Here is an 18,779-nt window from a genome sequence, read left to right on the forward strand (position 1 = left end):
ATCCCTGGAAGTGGCGGGCGAAGGATGTGATTGGTGAGTTTTCCGGATGCGGTCATTGGGGGCAGCCGCGTCTTGGCCACGGCGGAGGCAAGATCGTGCTTCCGCTCCACTCCGCTCCGCTCCGCTCCGCTGCTGTTCAAGCTGCCCCAGGCGCGACCCGCGTCATGGGCTTCGGACACAAGGTTGGTCCAAAATCTTGAGCTACCAAAGTAAATAGACAGCTCGCTGCTATACTTCTCACAGCTTCGCAATCCAGCTTTCCTAGAGACTGTGGTCACATAACATGATATCGTATTTCTCCTGACACAATACAGCAAGCTTTCAAGCTTCTCTCCTATTCTCCAAGTCCATTTGGCCAGCATGTCCTCAACAACTCAAGCGGATCTGGGGCAAGTACTGGTAGATTTCTCTACAAATGGCGCATTCCCAGAGGAGGAAGCAGTTTCCGCCGCTTATGTCGACTCTCCTATGGTATCTGCAGCTTTGGTAGTTTTACAAAATGCCAAAGCTGAGTTGGAGGTACGTTAAATGGCCTCCGCTTCTACCATTGTCAAAGCTGATCAGCTACCAGGACGAGGTCCGCGCAATAAGTCGAGAGACAGCTCCTGATGTCGACCTCTGGATCAAACATGCGAAATCCATACAAGACGATATTCAACGAGCTCGCCAACTGTCCAGCAGCATTGTGCGACAAGCAGAGGCCGACGATGAGAGGAAAGAGGAATTAGAGGAGAAGGAGACATACGCAGATTTCCTCACAAAGGAGGTGTCTTTCAACAACCAACTACTTACGGTGCTACGGTCTCTACAAGGTGTCAATGAGAATTTGAATAAGGCAGAGGAATATGCAAGTGAAAGAAAGATCATCGATGGTCTTCACATGCTCGAAGGTGGGTTGGTTCAGGCTTGATGTAGGAGGGGCATAGACTGACTGTTGTAGCCGCATGGAAGAGTCTGGGAGAAATTCCGCTGGAGAAGACTACACGAGTGATGCGATTACTAGATTCAAGGTGTTTTGAGCTAAGGGTCCACATACGCGAGCAATTCTCAACTGTTTGGGAGACTCTCATCAGTATCGACCGGGAACAAGCTAAAATCACGATAAATCGGGAAATCCAAGGTATGAATTTAAGCTTCGTTTCTTGATCTGACTAATGAATCCAGGGGATACGACGGACATAAGTCAGGCGGTCATTGGACTGAAAGCATACAAGGAGCTCGATGATGCCGCAAAGAAATTGTGGGAAGATCTTGATGAGGTGATCTTGAAGCCTCGTACCAATCTCCAAGCTGGAACCATTCCCACTATCCAAGTCAAAGAGGTGAAAATCACCATCAAGCCTTGTTAACAGCCAGCTGACCCCTTTAGAATTCTTTGTTCCTGGGTAAAGACCACGCGGATCGCACGATAAAATCCCTCTTCCTTGACCTTGAAAAAGTTATACATTTTCTCATCGAGAATATTCCTGCCGAGATTATTCAGCCGCTCGCCAACAAGATGATGCCTGTACTCTCAACTCGAATTCTGGAGGTCTGGCTAGATACAGCTGTACCTGCTTCACTAAATGATATGGTTGACTACCAGAAGGCTTTAGCCCTAGTGGCTGACCTTGCTGCGAAGCTTGACGCCTTGAAGTGGCCTGGTGCTGATTCTTTCTACGATTGGGTATCAAATGCGCCAAAAATTTGGCTTGGAAAGAGGAGGGAGACTACTCTTGACTGGACTCGTAACCAGCTGTCACTGGGTAATTCTATCCGCCTCATTCCTGTACTCGATTAACATAGCGTAGGGATTGGAAGTCCTCAGATTGCCGAAAGAATCGAGACTCGGATGGTTGATAGGGATGAAGGTAACCATATTGCTGCTACGGGCACAACTGTAAGTCACAGCAAACCGCTCATTTCCTTCAACTCGCTTGTCTCGATTTATGCATAGTTCCACGTCAATGCTAATGTAGTTACAGACAACACATGATTGGGATGATGCTTGGAGTGATGATGGAGAGCCCACTCCCGATACCAGCTCCAAAGATGAGTCCAATGGTGAAACAAGAAACCGGGGATCTTTGGATGAAGAGCGTCGTGCAACTGAGGTATGTTTTCGCGTGATGGAGTTTTGTCTGTACTCTTTTCGTCGACTTGAAATGAGCACGCCTAAGTGGAATCATAATGTCTAATTCAAAACAGGTCTTCAGTCCAAACCCAACTCCATCAACAGATGCAGATCAGATTGATGATGCCGCAGATGCTTGGGGCTGGGGCGATGACGATGATGCAAACGATGCCGATGTTGCAGCTGAATCACCACCAGTTCCAGTCAGCACAGAGAAACCTATCGACCACGTAACGCCATCGACTCGCGAAATGACCCTTTCAGAGAAATACTGGACTTCATCCTTGCCACGAGCAGTGTATAACACTGTTCAACAAGTATACGCTGATGGGGCACATTTATTGCAGCCAGAGTAAGTTGCATCTATCCTATTGTGCTCTACTCATGTACTAATCCATGTAGAAATGAGCACATACCAGTTACACCAGCTGCCCCTAGCTTATTTGGACTTCCAACTTTGATTCTAGCAATGTATCGAGCGATCTCCCCCTACTACTACTCTCTCGAACCAGGTGGGAACATGTATCTCTACAATGATGCCATGTGGTTATCAGAACGATTTCAGCAATTCCTCACTGAATGGAAAAGTCGTGAAGATATTCCACCAAGAGCATACAATCTCGTGAAGCTGGAGCCCGAGACAAAAGTCCTGGTGAGCTTCGGTAAACGAGCATACACAAATGAACTGAACGCCCAGCGCACCATCATCAATGATTTACTTGGCGGTACGTGTCTCTTACCCTCCTCAAGTAACAAAACTAATCCCAACAGGTGTCCAAAACTTCTTCCAACAAGATGACCAGATGAACGATTCACTCGAAGAGGCCATCAAAATCGTCATCAAGCACATCCGCACTCAAGCAGCACTCTGGGAGAAGATCCTCTCGTACTCAGCCTGGGCATCCGCAATCGGCTCTCTCGTCAACGCCGTCGCCTCCAAACTCATCACCGACGTCTTCGACCTGTCAGACATCGGCGTCGATGAAGCAGAACGCACCGCAACCATAATCTCCCGCGTCGAATCCCTCGACGACTTATTCATCCCCAAACAAGCCCATCCTAGCAGCAATAAACCCAGCACTACTAATGGTACGGAAGCTATCCCGCTGACTTGGCAGTTTGCGGATAAGTGGATGAAGATGAAGTTCCTGAGTGAGGTGCTGCAGAGTAATCTGAAGGATGTTAGGTTCCTTTGGTTTGAGAGTGATTTGAGTCTTTATTTTACGGTCGATGAGGTGGTGGATTTGGTGCATTTGAGTTTTGAGAAGAATGCTGCGGTCAGGCAGGCGGTTAGGGAGATTAGGGAGAATCCTAGGCCTAGGGGGGAAGGGGAGGGGATTTGATGGTAGTTTTGGTTGTTGAGCTGCTGGCTGGGCTGGGGTCGGGTTGCGGTTGTGTGATGGCCATGTGTCCAGCTGGTTGCTGGTTGCTGTGTTTACTTGCTTGTGGCGGAGTAGACCGACTGGTTTGGTGTGGTGCAGGTGCAGGTGCGGTGGGTAATCAACCTGGTTTGTCTTACCATGTAGGCAATACAATGAAATACACCTTGACGAATCAAGAAATCACAGAGCAATGTTTCGAGAACTGTTGCTTGGCTCGGCTTCCTCTCCATTCCTCTCCTTTCCTTTAAGTGTTGTGTTCTTAGCGTTGTCAGTTATGATACTAACATAACATAATATCCCAGTTACACCCCATTCCTCACTCCCTGTCGTCTTTCTTGATTCTTCCTATCTAGGTGAAAAATAAAAACACACTAAAGATTCAGAGTTACACTAAAACTATTTATGCTTATTTCCCTAGCTCCCCCTCCCACTAATGAACACTCCACATCTAGATCTGCCGTACTATACAATTCATCGCCTTTCCTGGGGGTATGCTGAAGCGAAATACCGATTTATGTTTTAGCGTGCTAGAAAGACTTGCTTTCTCTCTCTCTCTCTCTCTCTCTCTCTCTCTCTCTCTCTCTCTCTCTTTCTCTCTCTCTTCTTGTTTAATAGGGTTAATACTCTGTTTTTTTTTTTTCTTTTGCCCTCTTCTGTTTAGATATACATATATATTTTTATTCGCTTGAAGTCCGTCTCGCTCAATAGGATCAGCGGGTTCGATTCGATTCATCTTATTTTATCTTATCTCGACTATACTCTCTATATCTCCACTACTTCTTACTTCTTACTTCTTACTTTTATATTTAATTATGCTTTTACTTTTACTTTTACTTCTACTTCTCATACTAGTTCACTTTGTTTTTTTTTCTTTACAAGAATATCTTTCTTGCCTTGCCTTGCCTTGCCTTGCATTTTCGCGCTGGGGTACAGCATAGTACAGTACAGGATAGCATAAACGCACTGAAGAGCTGCTGGGGATGTGGAGATTGATCTAGTATGTAGGGGCTGAGGGGAGGGGAAAGGAGAGTTAAGAAAAGGCCCAAGGAAACGAAAGAAAACTTCTAGTGTGTATTTCTGTGGTTGACTGATTTGTTGGAGAAAAGTGAGACTTGAGGGTGTGCCTGTTGTTTTGTGGAGGAAGAGAGAGGACGAGGGAAGGAAAGGTGATGTTGTGAGGAAGGGGGGAAGGGAGGAACTTTTGGAAGGGGAAAGACGGGGTTGGGTTCATCCCTTAAAGTGCTGTTTAGAACACACTTTTTTATAAGGATTAAAGATACCGTATGTACAGCAGAGAAGATTTTAAAACTTTCAGTACCTCGCTTCAAAAATACACCCTACAAGAGTGGGTGAATGGCAGTTTGGGGGGATATGGGAGATAGGTATCTTGTATAAGCTTGGACCACGATCAGAGGAACGGAGGAGATGGAGATTTTGACAGAGTTGAGCTGAGGAATTTTAGGAAGGAAGCTGTTATTTAAGATATTTGAGGGATTCTGAGGTATTTACAACTCTTCCCATCTCGTTTGGGGATTACTTCAAGTCTTTAAATGCCTCAGAACTCTTGATATATTCTTCCCATGTCGTCAAGGGCTCATCAACAAGCTAATTTTGGAAACAGTCAGCACAATCCATGCTCTCCTCCAAATTTTGCATCAGAATCAAAATAAGAATCAAAATCAACACAACTCACCGAAAGACTCCACTCCAACCCCTCCCCACCATAATACCCCCCTTCAGCCAGCAACCTCATATTCTCCCACAACTCCACTCCCGCAAAATCCGGCAGTCCCGCGCCCTTCATCCACCCCAAATACGTCTCCCTATCCACCTCATAATAACCCGCATCCTTTCCCGCCTCGGGAAACACATTCTTAAACCCTTCCAGCAGCTCATCAAAAGTATAGTATTTCGTAGCTGCTAGGACGCGCTTCCCGAGCGTGGTGAACCGGTTGAGGAGAATCCCTTTGAGGAATTTCCCGGTGTCGGAGAGGGGTGCGAGGAGAGGGACGGGGGTGGATGAGGGGACGGGCATGCTGAGGGTGTAGGGGTTGGGGGGGTAGGGTGAGGGGCGGAGGGATTGCCCGGGGAGGTTGGACATGTAGAAGCCGGGGAGGAGGAAGGTGGTTGGGAGGGGGGTGGTGCGGATGTAGGATTCGATGTGGGCTTTGGAGTCGAAGTGGTGGACGTGGGGGAGTTTGCCGTGTGTTACTGAAGGGGTGGAAAGAGGATGGTTAGCGAGATTCTGGGTTGGTTTGATTTGCATGTGCGTGGGTGTATAGGTGAGAGGGAGTTGGAGTTGTAGGTATGAGCTGGGAAGGGGAGAGGGCAGGAGAGAAGAGGAGAGACGTACGTTCGTTGACGTTTAAGAGAGAACTCCAGATGTAGTGCTGGACGCCGGATTCAAGCGCGGCGTCGGCGAGGTTCTTCCCTTGCTGGATCTCGAGGTTGTGATCGAGTGTTTCCCAGTAGTTTGTTACGGCGAAAACGGCGTAGGCGTCTTTGAATGCTGCGAGGAGGCTTTCTTTGGAGTTGAGATCGGCCTATGGAGTTGAGTTGACATTGTCAGTTTATATTACTGTCCATTATTGCTGTATGTTTGAGGTGATGTAGTAGGGTTTTGTATGGAAGGGACAGGAAAGCGAAAAGAGAGGTGCAGGGACTGGACTTACAGTGACGACTTCAACGCCTCGACTGGCGAGTTTCTTGGAGGATTCCTTTGATGCATCGCGGGTGATGCCGCGGATTGACCATTCGGATGTCATTTTGGGGTCGGAGAGGAGGGTGTTGGCGACGGAACCGCCTTGACCTCCTGTTGCGCCGATGATGGCGATGATTTTCTTTGGTGAGGACATTCTGATGGAGGAGCGGTTGTCTTGGACTTGGGGTATTTGTATAATGTTGATTTTGTCTGTATTTTGTGTTTGGAGTAGTTCTGCAGAAGCTGAAGATGATTGTTTGATTGATGGACGAGGGGCAATCGAATTGCTGGAGATGAATGTTCAGAAAGCAATTGAGGAGGTCCTTGTCCAGCTTTATATATATTCGCTCTCCCAACCCAATATCACTTCTGCCTAAAAGTCCATGTACCCCATTCATGAATGACATGATAGCATATCGTCTAACGCATCTTCACACATTAGCTCAGCAGCTTGGTAAACACATCGCTTAGTTGTCTCGACCCTGGCCGCCTGCCAAGCTAGCTCGCTCGCAGCTCGGTCCTCAACCCCACAGGCCGAAAGCCCGCTCCCGAAGCGAAGAAGCCTGAAAAAGAACCAGTATTTTTCAGCCAAATCCCCAATATGCATCGCGGAGTTAATTCTAGCGAGGTTGGACAACAAGGTAGTGTGTTTGTAGTCTGTTTGGTTATTACTAAGGATTGATTGAGGGCGAAGATACGTATACGCTGCGAGGAAAATGATTGGCTCGCTTGAGGCGAAAGGGGAAGGTGGCGCACTGCCTTGTGCAGGACTGCAAGTAACTTAGTAGTGCGTTGTTGGACCTGCTTGTGCTTGTGCTTAAGGTGCGGTACCTGCTTGGGAATCGTGGGGATTATTGTGTTGGTGCGCTGGTACGAATACGTAGGGTGAGCGGTTATTGGTTGGTGTGAAGACGTGGTGTTGTGGTGCAGGAAGTACGTATCTCCGACGTACAGGTGTGGTTTGTTCTCGTGCATCTTGCACGGGTCTCGCCATGGTCCATTTTCATTGAGTGACTTAATAGGGTGGAAGAAGATGAAGAGGAGGAAGGAGAGAGGAATGATCAAACTATTCTTTCATCTATTGCCTTCGGATTTACCCTGTGAAATACAAGCTAATTGAGAATGGTGTGCAGAGAATTCGTGAAGCAGGAGATGCTGACGAGATGCCAATCAATCCCGTGGACGGAGCTTTATCAGGTATCTCCTCCAGGGTATTGGCAGGATGGTGGAAATAGTTTCCCTTTATTCCTTTCTGGAGAGGAATAGTTTGAAGAGAACCCCGAGGAGGAGAGCAGTCGGTTCTATGCTCGCTGACCTACTTACCGGACAAGCGGCAATAAACACTCATCACGCATTCGTGCTTCAGGGGCAGATGCTATAATTGTGAAGCAGCAACATAAGTGGGAAGCAATGAGTGGGTACATCTTCTTTCTCTCTGGAGATGCGGACATGAAGTGGTTTGTTGCCAAAGGAGGTGAGTATTGACCGGATGATATGTGGGACTCCACAGGTCCTTGTCCCCGATGGCTCCTGATATTAGTGGAACCAATCCAATAAATACTTTCTTGGAAATACAGGAAGAATTGTTACGATACAAAGGAATTGTTAGCTCAGTCAATTGAACTTTCATAGACAAAAGTGCACCATGTAACAGAGCAGAGACAGGAGATGCCCAGAAAGGGCTGGAAAGGACTTCTATTCTGGATCTGGGCTTAACCCTGCTGCTTCATCCTCAATACTTCAAAATTAGGGGCTTTTAAAAGAAATGGAGTAATGACAAAATTGTGCTGTACCAAGAAGGACTTCTTCCTTTTCGCCACAATTCGTCGCGTCTAATGAAACTCTTCACGTTTTGATGATCATTTTCCTTTTTCCTAAGAGATTCAGGGGAAAGGAATGGGCTGCGGCGACACGTTCATCCGCGCTGAGGACCAGGGGCCAATCGATAAGAGATAGCGCTCTGCAGATCCACTCGGGTGCGATTCCTCACCAATCACCATCTTGAGATTCACGTGCTCACGCGAACGCGTTAATGGGATTTTCCACAGTGGCGGCGTTGCTGCCTCACCTTTCTCTCCCTCCTCTTGAGTTGTGAATCTCCGTCCCCTTCTCTTCTTCCCATCAACGACAACACCACCTTCATCGTCTCTCGAGGTATATCTGCACCCTACGATGTTGTAATTCTTCTCCTCTTTCATACCACGATCTATAACTCGTATTGCATTCCTCTCAATTGCGGATTCCTTGATAAGGGACTGCGATCCTTGCAATCAGTGCATGCACCCGCTCTGCGACCCACCTTCACGTCTTCCAGCTGTGGAAGCAACAATTGATCTTGTTTGCTTTCGGCTACATCGCATGAAGGCATTGTACCTGGTTCTACCGTTGTCCTAGACACGCTTTGCCATCTGCAGCTTGTCCAACTCGAGTTGCTGAGTCGAGATGCCTCCCAAGAGAGGCAGACCTCGTAAGGTGGACAGCTTGTCTGCTGCCAGTCCTGCTGTCACTCCCGCAACTTCGAGAGGTTCCTGTAAGTTCTAGCATAATATAGCATACTTACCCCTCTCTGCTGTGTTTCCTGCGCTTCCTGCCTTGTTACTCCTCGAATTTCTCGCTAAGACTCCACTTTCGAAGCTGGTGCTAACAATCTGGGGGCAGCCACTAGACGTTCCGCACGTTTCGAATCTGCCAAAACCCTCCCAATCAATACCAAAGTCAACTCCACCACATTCAATGACGACGATGAGGAGGAAGAAGATGATTCTGCTTCTGACTTCCCACCCCTTCACGCCGTTAGTCGATACTTCGCGGGGTCCAAGAAGGATAAAAAGGATGTCATGGGTAGAGACTCCTTGTCGTCTATCTCAACCTCTGTCGAGTCTCACGAAGGAAGTGGATACTCTACACCTGCTACCAGCGCGGCCCCTACTCCTGCTCTCGAGAAGGCTTCTACAAACAAGCGAGGTCGTCGTCCAGCAACTATGACAGGCGAGGCTTCTACTCCAGCTGTCAACGCTGTTGCTCGAGCTGCTGCTCTTCGAAACAGCCAGTTCTCTATGAATACTACAAACAACAAGCGCAAGAGAGTGGCTGATTCGTATGATGAGGAGGATGCCGATGAAGATGATAGCCCTGATGCTCAATTGGCTCGCGCTCTTCAAGCACAAGAAGATGCTGCTGCTGTTTCGATGGCTATGCATGAAGACGAGGACGATGATGAGATTGTTTCCCGCCGTGCTTCACGCAAAGTCCGCAAGATTCTTCCAAAGGCTGACTCTGCGTCCGACTTTGAAGATGAGGAGGATGACGAGGAGGACGATGAAGAGGATGATGATTTCGACATCTCATCTTCTCGCCAGGCTAAGCGTCCTAAGATCGTACTTGGTGCCAAGGGCAAGAATATCGTTACGTTTTCGAGCTCCAAGTCCTTCAAGGGGGCTGTCACAATCGACGACTCGGAGGAATCGGAGGATTTCATGGAGATCGATGATTCTGAAGACTCTGATATTCCAATCTCTCGGTCCAAGTACAAGTCTGCTTCGCGTGCTAGTGCTTCTAAGTCTGCCGCCAAGCGCGCCCCAAAGACACCTTCAGCACCACCCAAGGGCCGTGGACGGCGCTCACTTCCGGCTTCGAACTCCAGGGCTGCCGCCAGTCCTTCAACACAGAAGGGTAGCGGAACCAAGGCTTCGACTCCTAGTTCTGCACTTTCGGATCTCGAGAACATTGAGAGTGAGTTCACTGACTTTGATGGCATCGGTCTTGACTCAGATGAGGTCGATGCTGACTCCGCTTCCGACTCTGGTACTGGTACTGGTAATGATCGTGGCATGCGCATTAGTATCGCTGCTCGCGTCCGTGAACTAGAGGCTGCGGGAATTGGTTCAACGCCCAAAGAGAGAAAGGCCAGAGCCAAGCTTGAGCATCATCACCCAGACTTGCTCACTATGTGGCAGGATCTTGAGAAGCTTCCTAAGATTGGAGATGTCACCATGGAACAACCAAAGAACATTACCCGTGAACTCAAGCCCTTCCAATTGCAAGGAGTAGCTTGGATGAAGGCGATGGAGAAGACCGAATGGGCCGGCGGTCTCTTGGGAGATGAGATGGGAATGGGTAAGACTATTCAAGCTGTCTCGCTCGTTATGTCAGATTGGCCAGCCAAGTCACCTTCACTTGTCTTGATTCCCCCTGTAGCTATTATGCAGTGGCAACAGGAGATCAAGGACTACACCGACGGGACTCTGAAGACCTTCATCTGGCATGGTACCAATTCTCTCGTCAAGACCATGACCTACGATAAGTTGATGAAGTATGACGTTATTCTCATGTCTTACAATACTCTCGAAGCTATGTATAGAAAGCAGGAGAAGGGGTTCAAGCGCAAGGGTCAATTAATTAAGGAGAAGAGTTTGATGCACATGATCCACTTTCATCGTGTCATCCTTGACGAAGCTCACAGCATCAAGGTTTTTTTTCCCATACCCAAGCACATGGATTATACTGACAGTGTGTAGACGCGAACCACTGGATCTGCGAAGGCTTGCTTTGCTCTCAAGGCTAATCACAAGTGGTGCTTGTCTGGAACCCCATTGCAAAACCGCATTGGTGAATTCTTCTCTCTGGTCCGTTTCCTCGACATTCGTCCATTCGCATGTTATTTCTGCAGACAATGCCCATGTTCAGTCATGAACTGGGACATGGATGAACACAACAAATGTACTAGCTGCGGCCACCACAGCATGGGCCATCTTTCTGTATTCAATCAGGAGCTCCTCAACCCTATTCAAACATTTGGCAATGCAGGTCCGGGTAAGGAGGCCTTCCGTAAGCTCGGCATTCTCACCGGCCGGTTCATGCTTCGTCGTGTCAAGAAAGATCACTCTTCCGCCATGGAGCTTCCTGCTAAGGAGATCTATGTTGACCGCCAATTCTTTGGTGAGGAAGAGAACGACTTCGCGAGCAGTATCATGAACAGCGGAACTCGCAAGTTCGAGACCTATGTTGCCCAGGGTGTCTTGCTCAACAACTATGCGAATGTTTTCGGATTGATCATGCAAATGCGACAAGTTGCCGATCACCCTGATCTGATCCTTAAGAAGCATGGTGATGGTGGTCAGAATATCATCGTTTGCTGCATCTGTGACGAGACGGCAGAGGAGGCTATCAGATCTACATGCAAGCATGACTTCTGTCGTGCGTGTGCTAAGAGCTACATGGCTTCTTCTGGTATGTTTTTTCTTCCATTCTGTTCTTCTCATTACTGACTCGATGATAGACACCCCTGACTGCCCTCAATGCCACATTGCTCTCGCAATCGACCTTGAACAGCCCGATATCGAGCAGGACGATACCCAAGTTAAGAAGTCTTCCATCATCAACCGCATCAAGATGGAGAACTGGACTTCAAGCTCTAAGATCGAGACTCTGGTTCACGACTTGCACGAGTTGAGATCCAAGAATATGTCTCACAAGAGTATTATCTTTTCTCAATTCACCACCATGCTCCAGTTGGTTGAATGGCGTCTTCGTCGTGCCGGTATCACAACAGTAATGCTTGATGGTTCAATGACCCCCGCCCAGCGCCAGGCTTCCATCAACCACTTCAAGACCGATGTCAAGGTTGAATGCTTCCTCGTCTCCCTCAAGGCTGGCGGTGTTGCCCTCAATCTTACCGAAGCCTCCAAGGTCTTCATCGTCGACCCCTGGTGGAACCCAGCTGCAGAGTGGCAGAGCGCCGATCGCTGCCATCGTATCGGTCAAGGCCGCCCATGTCAGATCACCCGTCTCTGCATCGAGGATTCCGTCGAGTCTCGTATGGTCCTCCTCCAAGAGAAGAAGGCTAACATGATCAACTCTACTATCAATTCTGATAAGAAGGCTATGGAGAGTTTGACGCCTGAAGATATGCAGTTCTTGTTCCGCGGCTCTTGAACGCTGTTCTGTATGACCTGCATTGCTTGTTCTGCATGGAGAATTGCCTACATTCTTCTCATGCTACTTTTTCTTAGTTTTTACGATACAAGAGAACGCACATATTTGATATTCCGATTTGAATTCAGGCGGGCGTTGGGTTAGCGTTTGGGAATACCTCTGCTTATATACATGGATGCAATCGAGCCTCTCTTAGGGGGCTGGGGTGGTGTTCTGGCATGATATTAACTGGTCTGCGTGGCTTGTAATGTGGTAGTGGTTCTGTTCCCGCAGTCGAGGGAGTGTTTTGCCCGAGTCGTGTTGAATCGTGTCCGCGGGTACCAGATACCTGATGCCAGATGCCAGTTTTAGATATACCTAGGTAGCTAGTTGAAGCAAATAATCAAATTTCTATCTTCTGAATTTTAACTTTGAGTCTTTTCGATTGTGGTATAGAATAATCATTTGTTACGGCAATTTGAGATCTAGAAGGGGCGCCGGCATACTTGCAAGCTTATATAGAGATGGAGTAATCATGTAAAGAGTGAGTAGGTATATGTATATGTACAGGCTACTTATACTTCGTAGGTGGGTTATGTATGCTGTATAAGACGTGTGATTACTTGGTCAGAATGTGCGCAATTATATATCTCGTCTCTCACCTCGTCTATGTCTACGAAGCGAGGGTCGGCAGTGTTAAGCCAAAACAAAACAAATAAACGAGTCACGTGAACAGCGGGGTAAGCTTCGCCTGTCACCCCCATCTCCATCTCCTACCCTGCATCCTCATCCCCATCTTCACTGGTCCATGTATGCGTGAATACTGATAATTGGCTCGCATCGTCATCGCATTCCTGCCAAACACACAAGCCTAGCTCGGAGCTGAATGCGTGAAGTGGATGGCTCGACGAGTAGGATGCTCGTATCTGAAATCTTGCTGCCTTGAATGCGCGTAAGCTTTGCGGGACGGTTCAGCCTTGCCGCGCATCACGCTATGCTTGATGTGTGAGTTGATGTACGTATTACACCACTACCAACATCAAAATCATTATGCAGTGATAAGCTTAAATACTGCTTCGAGTCGCAATTGAAAGGACATCGATAATCATATGTCTATAATTTTTCATTCCAAATCTTATTAAGTTCTCAACCAACTCCGCAATCAGGTCCCGGATCATCAGCCAGATTCAAATCGAACGGATTCTTAGAACACCAACAGCAGAAGCATAAGTCCAAATACCCACCATCATGACTCTCATCACAGCCGACACGAAAGACTCCAAAATGGAATCAGATCAATACCCCGACCCCGTAACACGACACGTCGAAACCACCCATCCATTCCCAGATCCCATCCTCCCCAACGCTTCGTCATACCCAGATCACCCAGACCAGAATCCAGATAGTCAACTCTCTCCTCCACCATACTCAGAAACAGACTCAACTCTAACTCCCGCTTCCCATACCATCACCCACACCCACACCCCTATCCAACCCTCCGACTCAGCCTCTCAAATCCAACACCACGCATCTATCCCCATCTTCAACGCCGGCGAGGTCTCCCCCTCCCCCTCCCCCACAACCCCACAAAGCAATTCCATCTCCGCATCCAGCTCTGTATCTCTCACGGGACCCTTGCACGTCACCGGCTCTGTGAAATCCTCGTCGTCGGTCACGCTGAAGAAACATATTAAAGTGGACGGGAAAGTCGATGCGAGTTGTTTTGTTTGGTTGGAGGATGAGGTGCTGGTTGAGGGGAAGGTGGATGCTAGTGGGAAGGTTACGCTCAGGGATGGGGTTACGGTGAGGGGGAAGGTGGATGCTAGTGGAAGTGTGGAGTGAGTTTATTTTTTCCTCCCTATTGTTTGGTTTTACGGTTGTACTTGTCTTATTATGTTCATTCTATCTTGTGCATGTTTTTTTTTGTCTGTCGTTTTTTTGGTTTTGCTTGGTTTGATTCCAACGTCCCGTAAACCAAAACGAAAGAGATATATGCATATAAGATTAATAGATGGTAAAACTCTCACTAACTCCGCCACCAGCCTCTCAAACAGCATCCACGTCTCTGAAAAAGTCGACGCCAGCGGCGCCATTTCTTTGAACGGCGGCGACCGCGGGATCTTCATAGGCGGCAAAGTCAGTACCAGCGGTGCGCTTGAAATCGTCGGTGCAGTCGAGATCCTGGGGCCGATTAAAGCTAGTGGGGGTGTGAGGATTCGAGGTGGGAGTTGGAGTGGTGAGGAGAAGGGTGAGGGTGATGGGAAGGGAAGCGCTGTCAGGATGAGGCTGGGGACGAAGGTTGAGGCGAGTGGGAGTGTGGGGGTTGAGGGGTGGGTGGAGAGCTGGTGAGTTTGCCCCTTTTTTTTTCATGTTCGATTCCTCCTTGTATTTCATGTTGTTCGAGGTTTGAAAGGATTCGGGAGCCAGGAATCCGGATGCAATGTTCCGATATCCAGCCTCCAAAGCAGGGAGGAAATTATTGCCGGATTTTAAAGGTACATACTAATGACTTCCAATAGTGGCAATCTGTATATCTCCCGAACCCTAAAACTAAACGGAAACCTGCACGTTGATGGAGATCTAGAAATCAAAGGCGATTTGGTGATGCAGAAGGGGAGTGTGGTTACGGTTAAGGGGAAGAGAACGATTCATGGGAGTGTTAAGGAGGTTTGAGTTTGGAGAAGATGAGGTGGTGGGATGGATGAGATGGGATGGGGTGGGGGATGGATGAAGTTGGTTGAGTGAGGGAAGGAATGGAGGGGTGGGAGAGATGGATGGATGTACTGTTCTGATACCCGCTTGAATACACGTATCTTTTTTTTGTTTTCAAGCTTCTTTGCACCTCTGGGGTCCTGATACCAGGGATTCAAGTGTCACGAACTTCCTTAGTATGTGACTGCTGAGGCAAGGGAGGAGGTAGGCGAGATAGCCGGCACGATAAACATTTGACGTGAGAGATAGATTTGGTGCGGCTTAATCACCAAAGTATCTACTGATGTATCCAGTAAGATAGCTAAGGCTGTCCTCGTTGAATTTCAGCTTCCCTTCAACCTCCTTCTCGCAATCATCTCCTCCACCACGTCATCCTCCAACTTCTGAATATCAGCACTAGAGTATTCAGCAAACGGCCCATCCCGCGGTCTTCTCGCCCACCCAACATAAGGATCACTATCTCTCACCAACCTCAACTCCTCCAAGAACCTCTTCCGGATGTGGGCGGGGATGTTAGTACCATTTAACAACAACCTCTGCTGGGACTCATAGATGAGCTCCATAGCTTCTAGAAGCACAACCTGTGATGAAGATCGCGGTACGATATCCTTCATCTGTTCTTTCAAGAGTAGGTAGAAGGAAATATGTCGATTCGCACCACTCAGGTATGTATCTTGTAGACTGAGCTCATAGGAAGGAGGATAGAACCCCGCGAGCTCCCAATCGATGATCCCGGCTAGTTTGTACTTGACTTCACCATCTGTACCGGCGCGAGATTGCAAGATTAGGTTGCGTGGAGTGAGATCGTTGTGGCAGAGGACGGCGTCACCTGACCATTTGTCAATGTCGGAGGTGTTGATAAGTATCGATCCAAGCTCTTCGTAATTGGACTGAATGCTGATAGCTTGTGAATCGACAAGAGACTCCATAGTACAGAATGGCTTGTTCTTGAGCTTTCGTCTTTCCATGATAGACTCTAACAAGGCAGGTCCTCCATTCAGATATCCCGTATGAGGGCCACCGAAGATACCTGCCGCCTGCTCGAAACTCTTTAACACCTCACCACCTTCTTCACGAAGGGACTTGCCCAAGATTTCCTGGACTTTAGTGTCACTTAGCCGAGCATTGTGTAACTTCTCAAGTGCTTCAACCAGCTCAATTACAACACACCTCTGCTCCTCGGCGCTCATCTGCCACCATACATCATCCAGCAGCTCACCCTCTACAAACTCAATCACCGAGAAGTTGAAAATTCTTCCTTGCGCATTCTTCACTTTTCCAACTTGAAGGGTTTGTGGAACGAGGTCTGGAATGATGGATGCGGCGAGTCGTTGTATAGCTGCAATGGTGGTGAATGTTTTGAGGTTCTCATTCTCGGCTTCTAGTCGGACTACAACACGTGCAGCATGATGATGATTTGGGAGACTGTTGGGGAATTCTGCTCTAAATATGCATTTTTCGAGGTTTTGGAGAAGCATTGAGATGGTTTCTGGTTGGTGGGTGGTGAAGATTTGGTTGAGGAGGGTGGCGTCGGGGGTGATGTCGTGATCTGGCATGGTGGTGGTGGTGGTGTGGGAATTGTGGGTTGTGGTTCAGGTGGAAATGCGGAGGATTGTGGAAGGTTGGTGGTTGTCCTCGGAACAAAAGTCAGAATCTAAATGGACGTTATTTCAAGTATTTTGCTATCCGCCGGTGAGGGACGAGGTTGGCCTTGAGTTATTTCTTATTTCTACGGTAGCCTAAAGTTGGAGCACCTTTTCAGGCGGAGGGCGTGCTTGCCAGTCCGCTGCATCAGCCAGATATTTGGAATAACAAGTTGGGTGTGTAGCAAATATTTAATGAGAAATTCTGTTCATACGATTAGCTGGAATGAGAAATGTATAAAGTATTCTGGACAATATCGATTGTGGATATCACACGCTGTGGCGGCCTCAATATTTATATGTCCGCAAGAATTTTGCCCCCATGAGTCCCTCTATTCAAACAACTTGTCAGGAGAATAGCCTACAAGGGAAGAACCTGCGCGGACAAAGGCTTTGAATTCCTTGCCAGCTTAGAAAAACAGATCGTTTAAGTTGATCGAGTATGGAAACACGGCATCGCAAGCCATCTCAGCTGTGCCAGTGCTCATCAAGTCTGGAGTGTTGGACACAAAAAATGCCGGTAGTGAGCTTGCGCAGGGCTTCATAACTGGAAACTTTTCCCCATGAAGTGGTTTAATCAGGGTACAAGTACTATAACGCGCAGGATGATGTGTTAGAAACGACGCAACGATTGCATACATTGGTCAAGCACACGTCGAGGGGTAAGCCCACGCGAGATTTGCAGCATCTGATTAAAAGCCAAAGTATTGGTTAGAAAAAGAAGAAGACGAGGAGAAGAACAATCGAACAAGACTTGGAAGAATAGGCTGCTTTGAAATAAAGTTTGGATAAAGAACGCTGGGAAAATTCCTCGCATTGGCGGGTTCGGATGCAGATAAATTTTTCCCTTGACATTCTTTCGTCGTGGTAGTAGTGTGCCTAAGTGAGTGCCTGGGACTGAGTTCTTCTACAAAGTCGTATATACTCGTGGACAGTGGTCGATGTAGTGCAGTGTCTTTGCAGCCGCCCGAGATGTCAATGCTCCCACATGGACGAGCTCAACAGGAGGGGATTTTCCAACTGCTGCAACGCCCACTCAGCTACCGAGTTCTACACTGTAGAGCGTCTCTCAATTCACTCATAGTGATTTCAACACTGCTCGAAACTGGAGGAGGCCACTTGGTGCATGCAGATCTGCAGGTTGGTTCTTGGACCTTGGTGATGCCCTCATTGTCCAGTTTGAGATTCTCGAAACCCCCTTTGAGAGCCAACAATTGCGGTCTCCTCGCTTAGCGAAGTAGCAATCTTGAGTCTTGAACCATATGTATCGAACAAGATAACATGATTTGTAAACTCTGATCAGGTGCCTTCACCTCCAACACGATCAAATCAACTCCAGACATCTGCTCCCTAGTGGAGAGAGCAACTTCAACTTCTTCCCCAAAACCCCCAGAACCCCGGGTCTTGAAAATGGTGGGGGGAGTCATAAACTACCTACCTACCTACCTACCTACTCAGACAGATATCAACAACAAGAGCCGATGAAAATCGATAGAAATCCCGAGAACATTCAGAACAATTCCATTGCCATCGAAATATTTAGTAAGGACTCCATGGCTGGTTGGCTAGGGGCCGAGTTCGCAATTCCTAGCGTTTCGCTGTGACACAGCGTGAACCCCGGGGTTTCATTCTCGACCAGCGCGGAGTTGAACGCCGAAGGTCAGGTCAGGTCAGGTCAGGTCACCGCACCACTAAACTCAACTCCGGCAGTACCAAACCAATAGTGAAACTACCGATTGAGTCAACTGGACAAACAGACCGAATGGAAATTGCCTTTACTTTAGGGGGTGAAGAATTTCGTAATAAGTTACCAGATCAAGTTTCAGTAATTAATTATTTGATCCAAGACATACCATCGACCAGCCAGCAAGAATATTTTCCCAGCACACGTGCGAACTCCTACTTCGCATTACCTCCCAACCAACTCCGTCCTTGTCAATCTACAAGTACCCTGCACAGAGATTTCGCTTAGCGCATACCATACAGTACAATATCCCAGGGGAAAAATCCTTTCCCGCCCACCCACACATGCCCGCAGCGCAGGCCAAAACACCACACCCTGCCATGCACCTCTAACCAAAACAAAAAAAAAATCTCACGATGTCTCGTTTCACCAACAAACAAAAGTGTCGTAAGTAAAAACCTGAATAAGATTTCAGTTCTTGTGCCGACCGACCGACTTGTTAGGTAATAAATTGACACATAACGTAGAAGAAACTGGTGGGTTTGGGTTTTCAAAAAGCTTGTTTTGAGGGACTGGGATTTATTTATTTATGGGACTGGGAAGGAAAAGTTTCTCTACTCAGCGAAGCGGC

General features: G+C 47.9%; 5 protein-coding genes across 6 annotated transcripts; 3 read left to right on the forward strand and 2 right to left on the reverse strand.

Moving 5' to 3' along the window:
* The first annotated feature begins 190 nt into the window (after positions 1-190).
* Positions 191-3,679, forward strand: ONS95_002182 (uncharacterized protein). Of its 2 annotated transcripts, XM_058495424.1 has the most exons (10): positions 191-519; positions 572-890; positions 941-1,120; positions 1,165-1,322; positions 1,370-1,745; positions 1,791-1,879; positions 1,965-2,093; positions 2,188-2,465; positions 2,516-2,838; positions 2,885-3,679. In XM_058495424.1, the coding sequence occupies exons 1-10, from the start codon at positions 361-363 to the stop codon at positions 3,454-3,456; spliced, it is 2,583 nt and encodes an 860-aa protein (XP_058354152.1). In that variant the 5' UTR covers positions 191-360; the 3' UTR covers positions 3,457-3,679. The 2 variants fall into 2 exon arrangements, with proteins under 2 accessions (XP_058354152.1, XP_058354153.1); XM_058495425.1 differs by having other exon boundaries at positions 498-890; positions 2,885-3,669.
* Positions 3,680-4,937: 1,258 nt separating this feature from the next.
* On the reverse strand, positions 4,938-6,558 carry ONS95_002183 (uncharacterized protein). The gene is made up of 4 exons (XM_058495426.1): positions 6,168-6,558; positions 5,849-6,038; positions 5,189-5,706; positions 4,938-5,100 (listed from the first exon to the last, which is right to left on the reverse strand). Exons 1-4 carry the CDS (start codon positions 6,348-6,350, stop codon positions 5,029-5,031), a joined length of 963 nt encoding a protein of 320 aa, XP_058354154.1. The 5' UTR covers positions 6,351-6,558; the 3' UTR covers positions 4,938-5,028.
* A 1,743-nt stretch (positions 6,559-8,301) lies between these two features.
* RAD16 (DNA repair protein rad16) lies at positions 8,302-12,510 on the forward strand. Its single transcript, XM_058495427.1, has 4 exons — positions 8,302-8,726; positions 8,855-10,665; positions 10,714-11,425; positions 11,475-12,510. The coding sequence occupies exons 1-4, from the start codon at positions 8,639-8,641 to the stop codon at positions 12,128-12,130; spliced, it is 3,267 nt and encodes a 1,088-aa protein (XP_058354155.1). The 5' UTR covers positions 8,302-8,638; the 3' UTR covers positions 12,131-12,510.
* Positions 12,511-13,357: 847 nt separating this feature from the next.
* On the forward strand, positions 13,358-14,782 carry ONS95_002185 (uncharacterized protein; the record flags this gene model as incomplete). Its single annotated transcript, XM_058495428.1, has 3 exons — positions 13,358-13,947; positions 14,152-14,454; positions 14,629-14,782. 3 exons carry the CDS (start codon positions 13,358-13,360, stop codon positions 14,780-14,782), a joined length of 1,047 nt encoding a protein of 348 aa, XP_058354156.1.
* Positions 14,783-15,144: 362 nt separating this feature from the next.
* ONS95_002186 (uncharacterized protein) lies at positions 15,145-16,377 on the reverse strand (the record flags this gene model as incomplete). The annotated part of the gene is made up of 1 exon (XM_058495429.1): positions 15,145-16,377. The coding sequence occupies one exon, from the start codon at positions 16,375-16,377 to the stop codon at positions 15,145-15,147; it is 1,233 nt and encodes a 410-aa protein (XP_058354157.1).
* Positions 16,378-18,779: the final 2,402 nt, after the last annotated feature.

This window comes from Cadophora gregata, assembly GCF_030347475.1.
Source record: "Cadophora gregata isolate MNR1 chromosome Unknown scaffold_11, whole genome shotgun sequence".
NCBI lineage: Eukaryota > Fungi > Ascomycota > Leotiomycetes > Helotiales > Ploettnerulaceae > Cadophora > Cadophora gregata.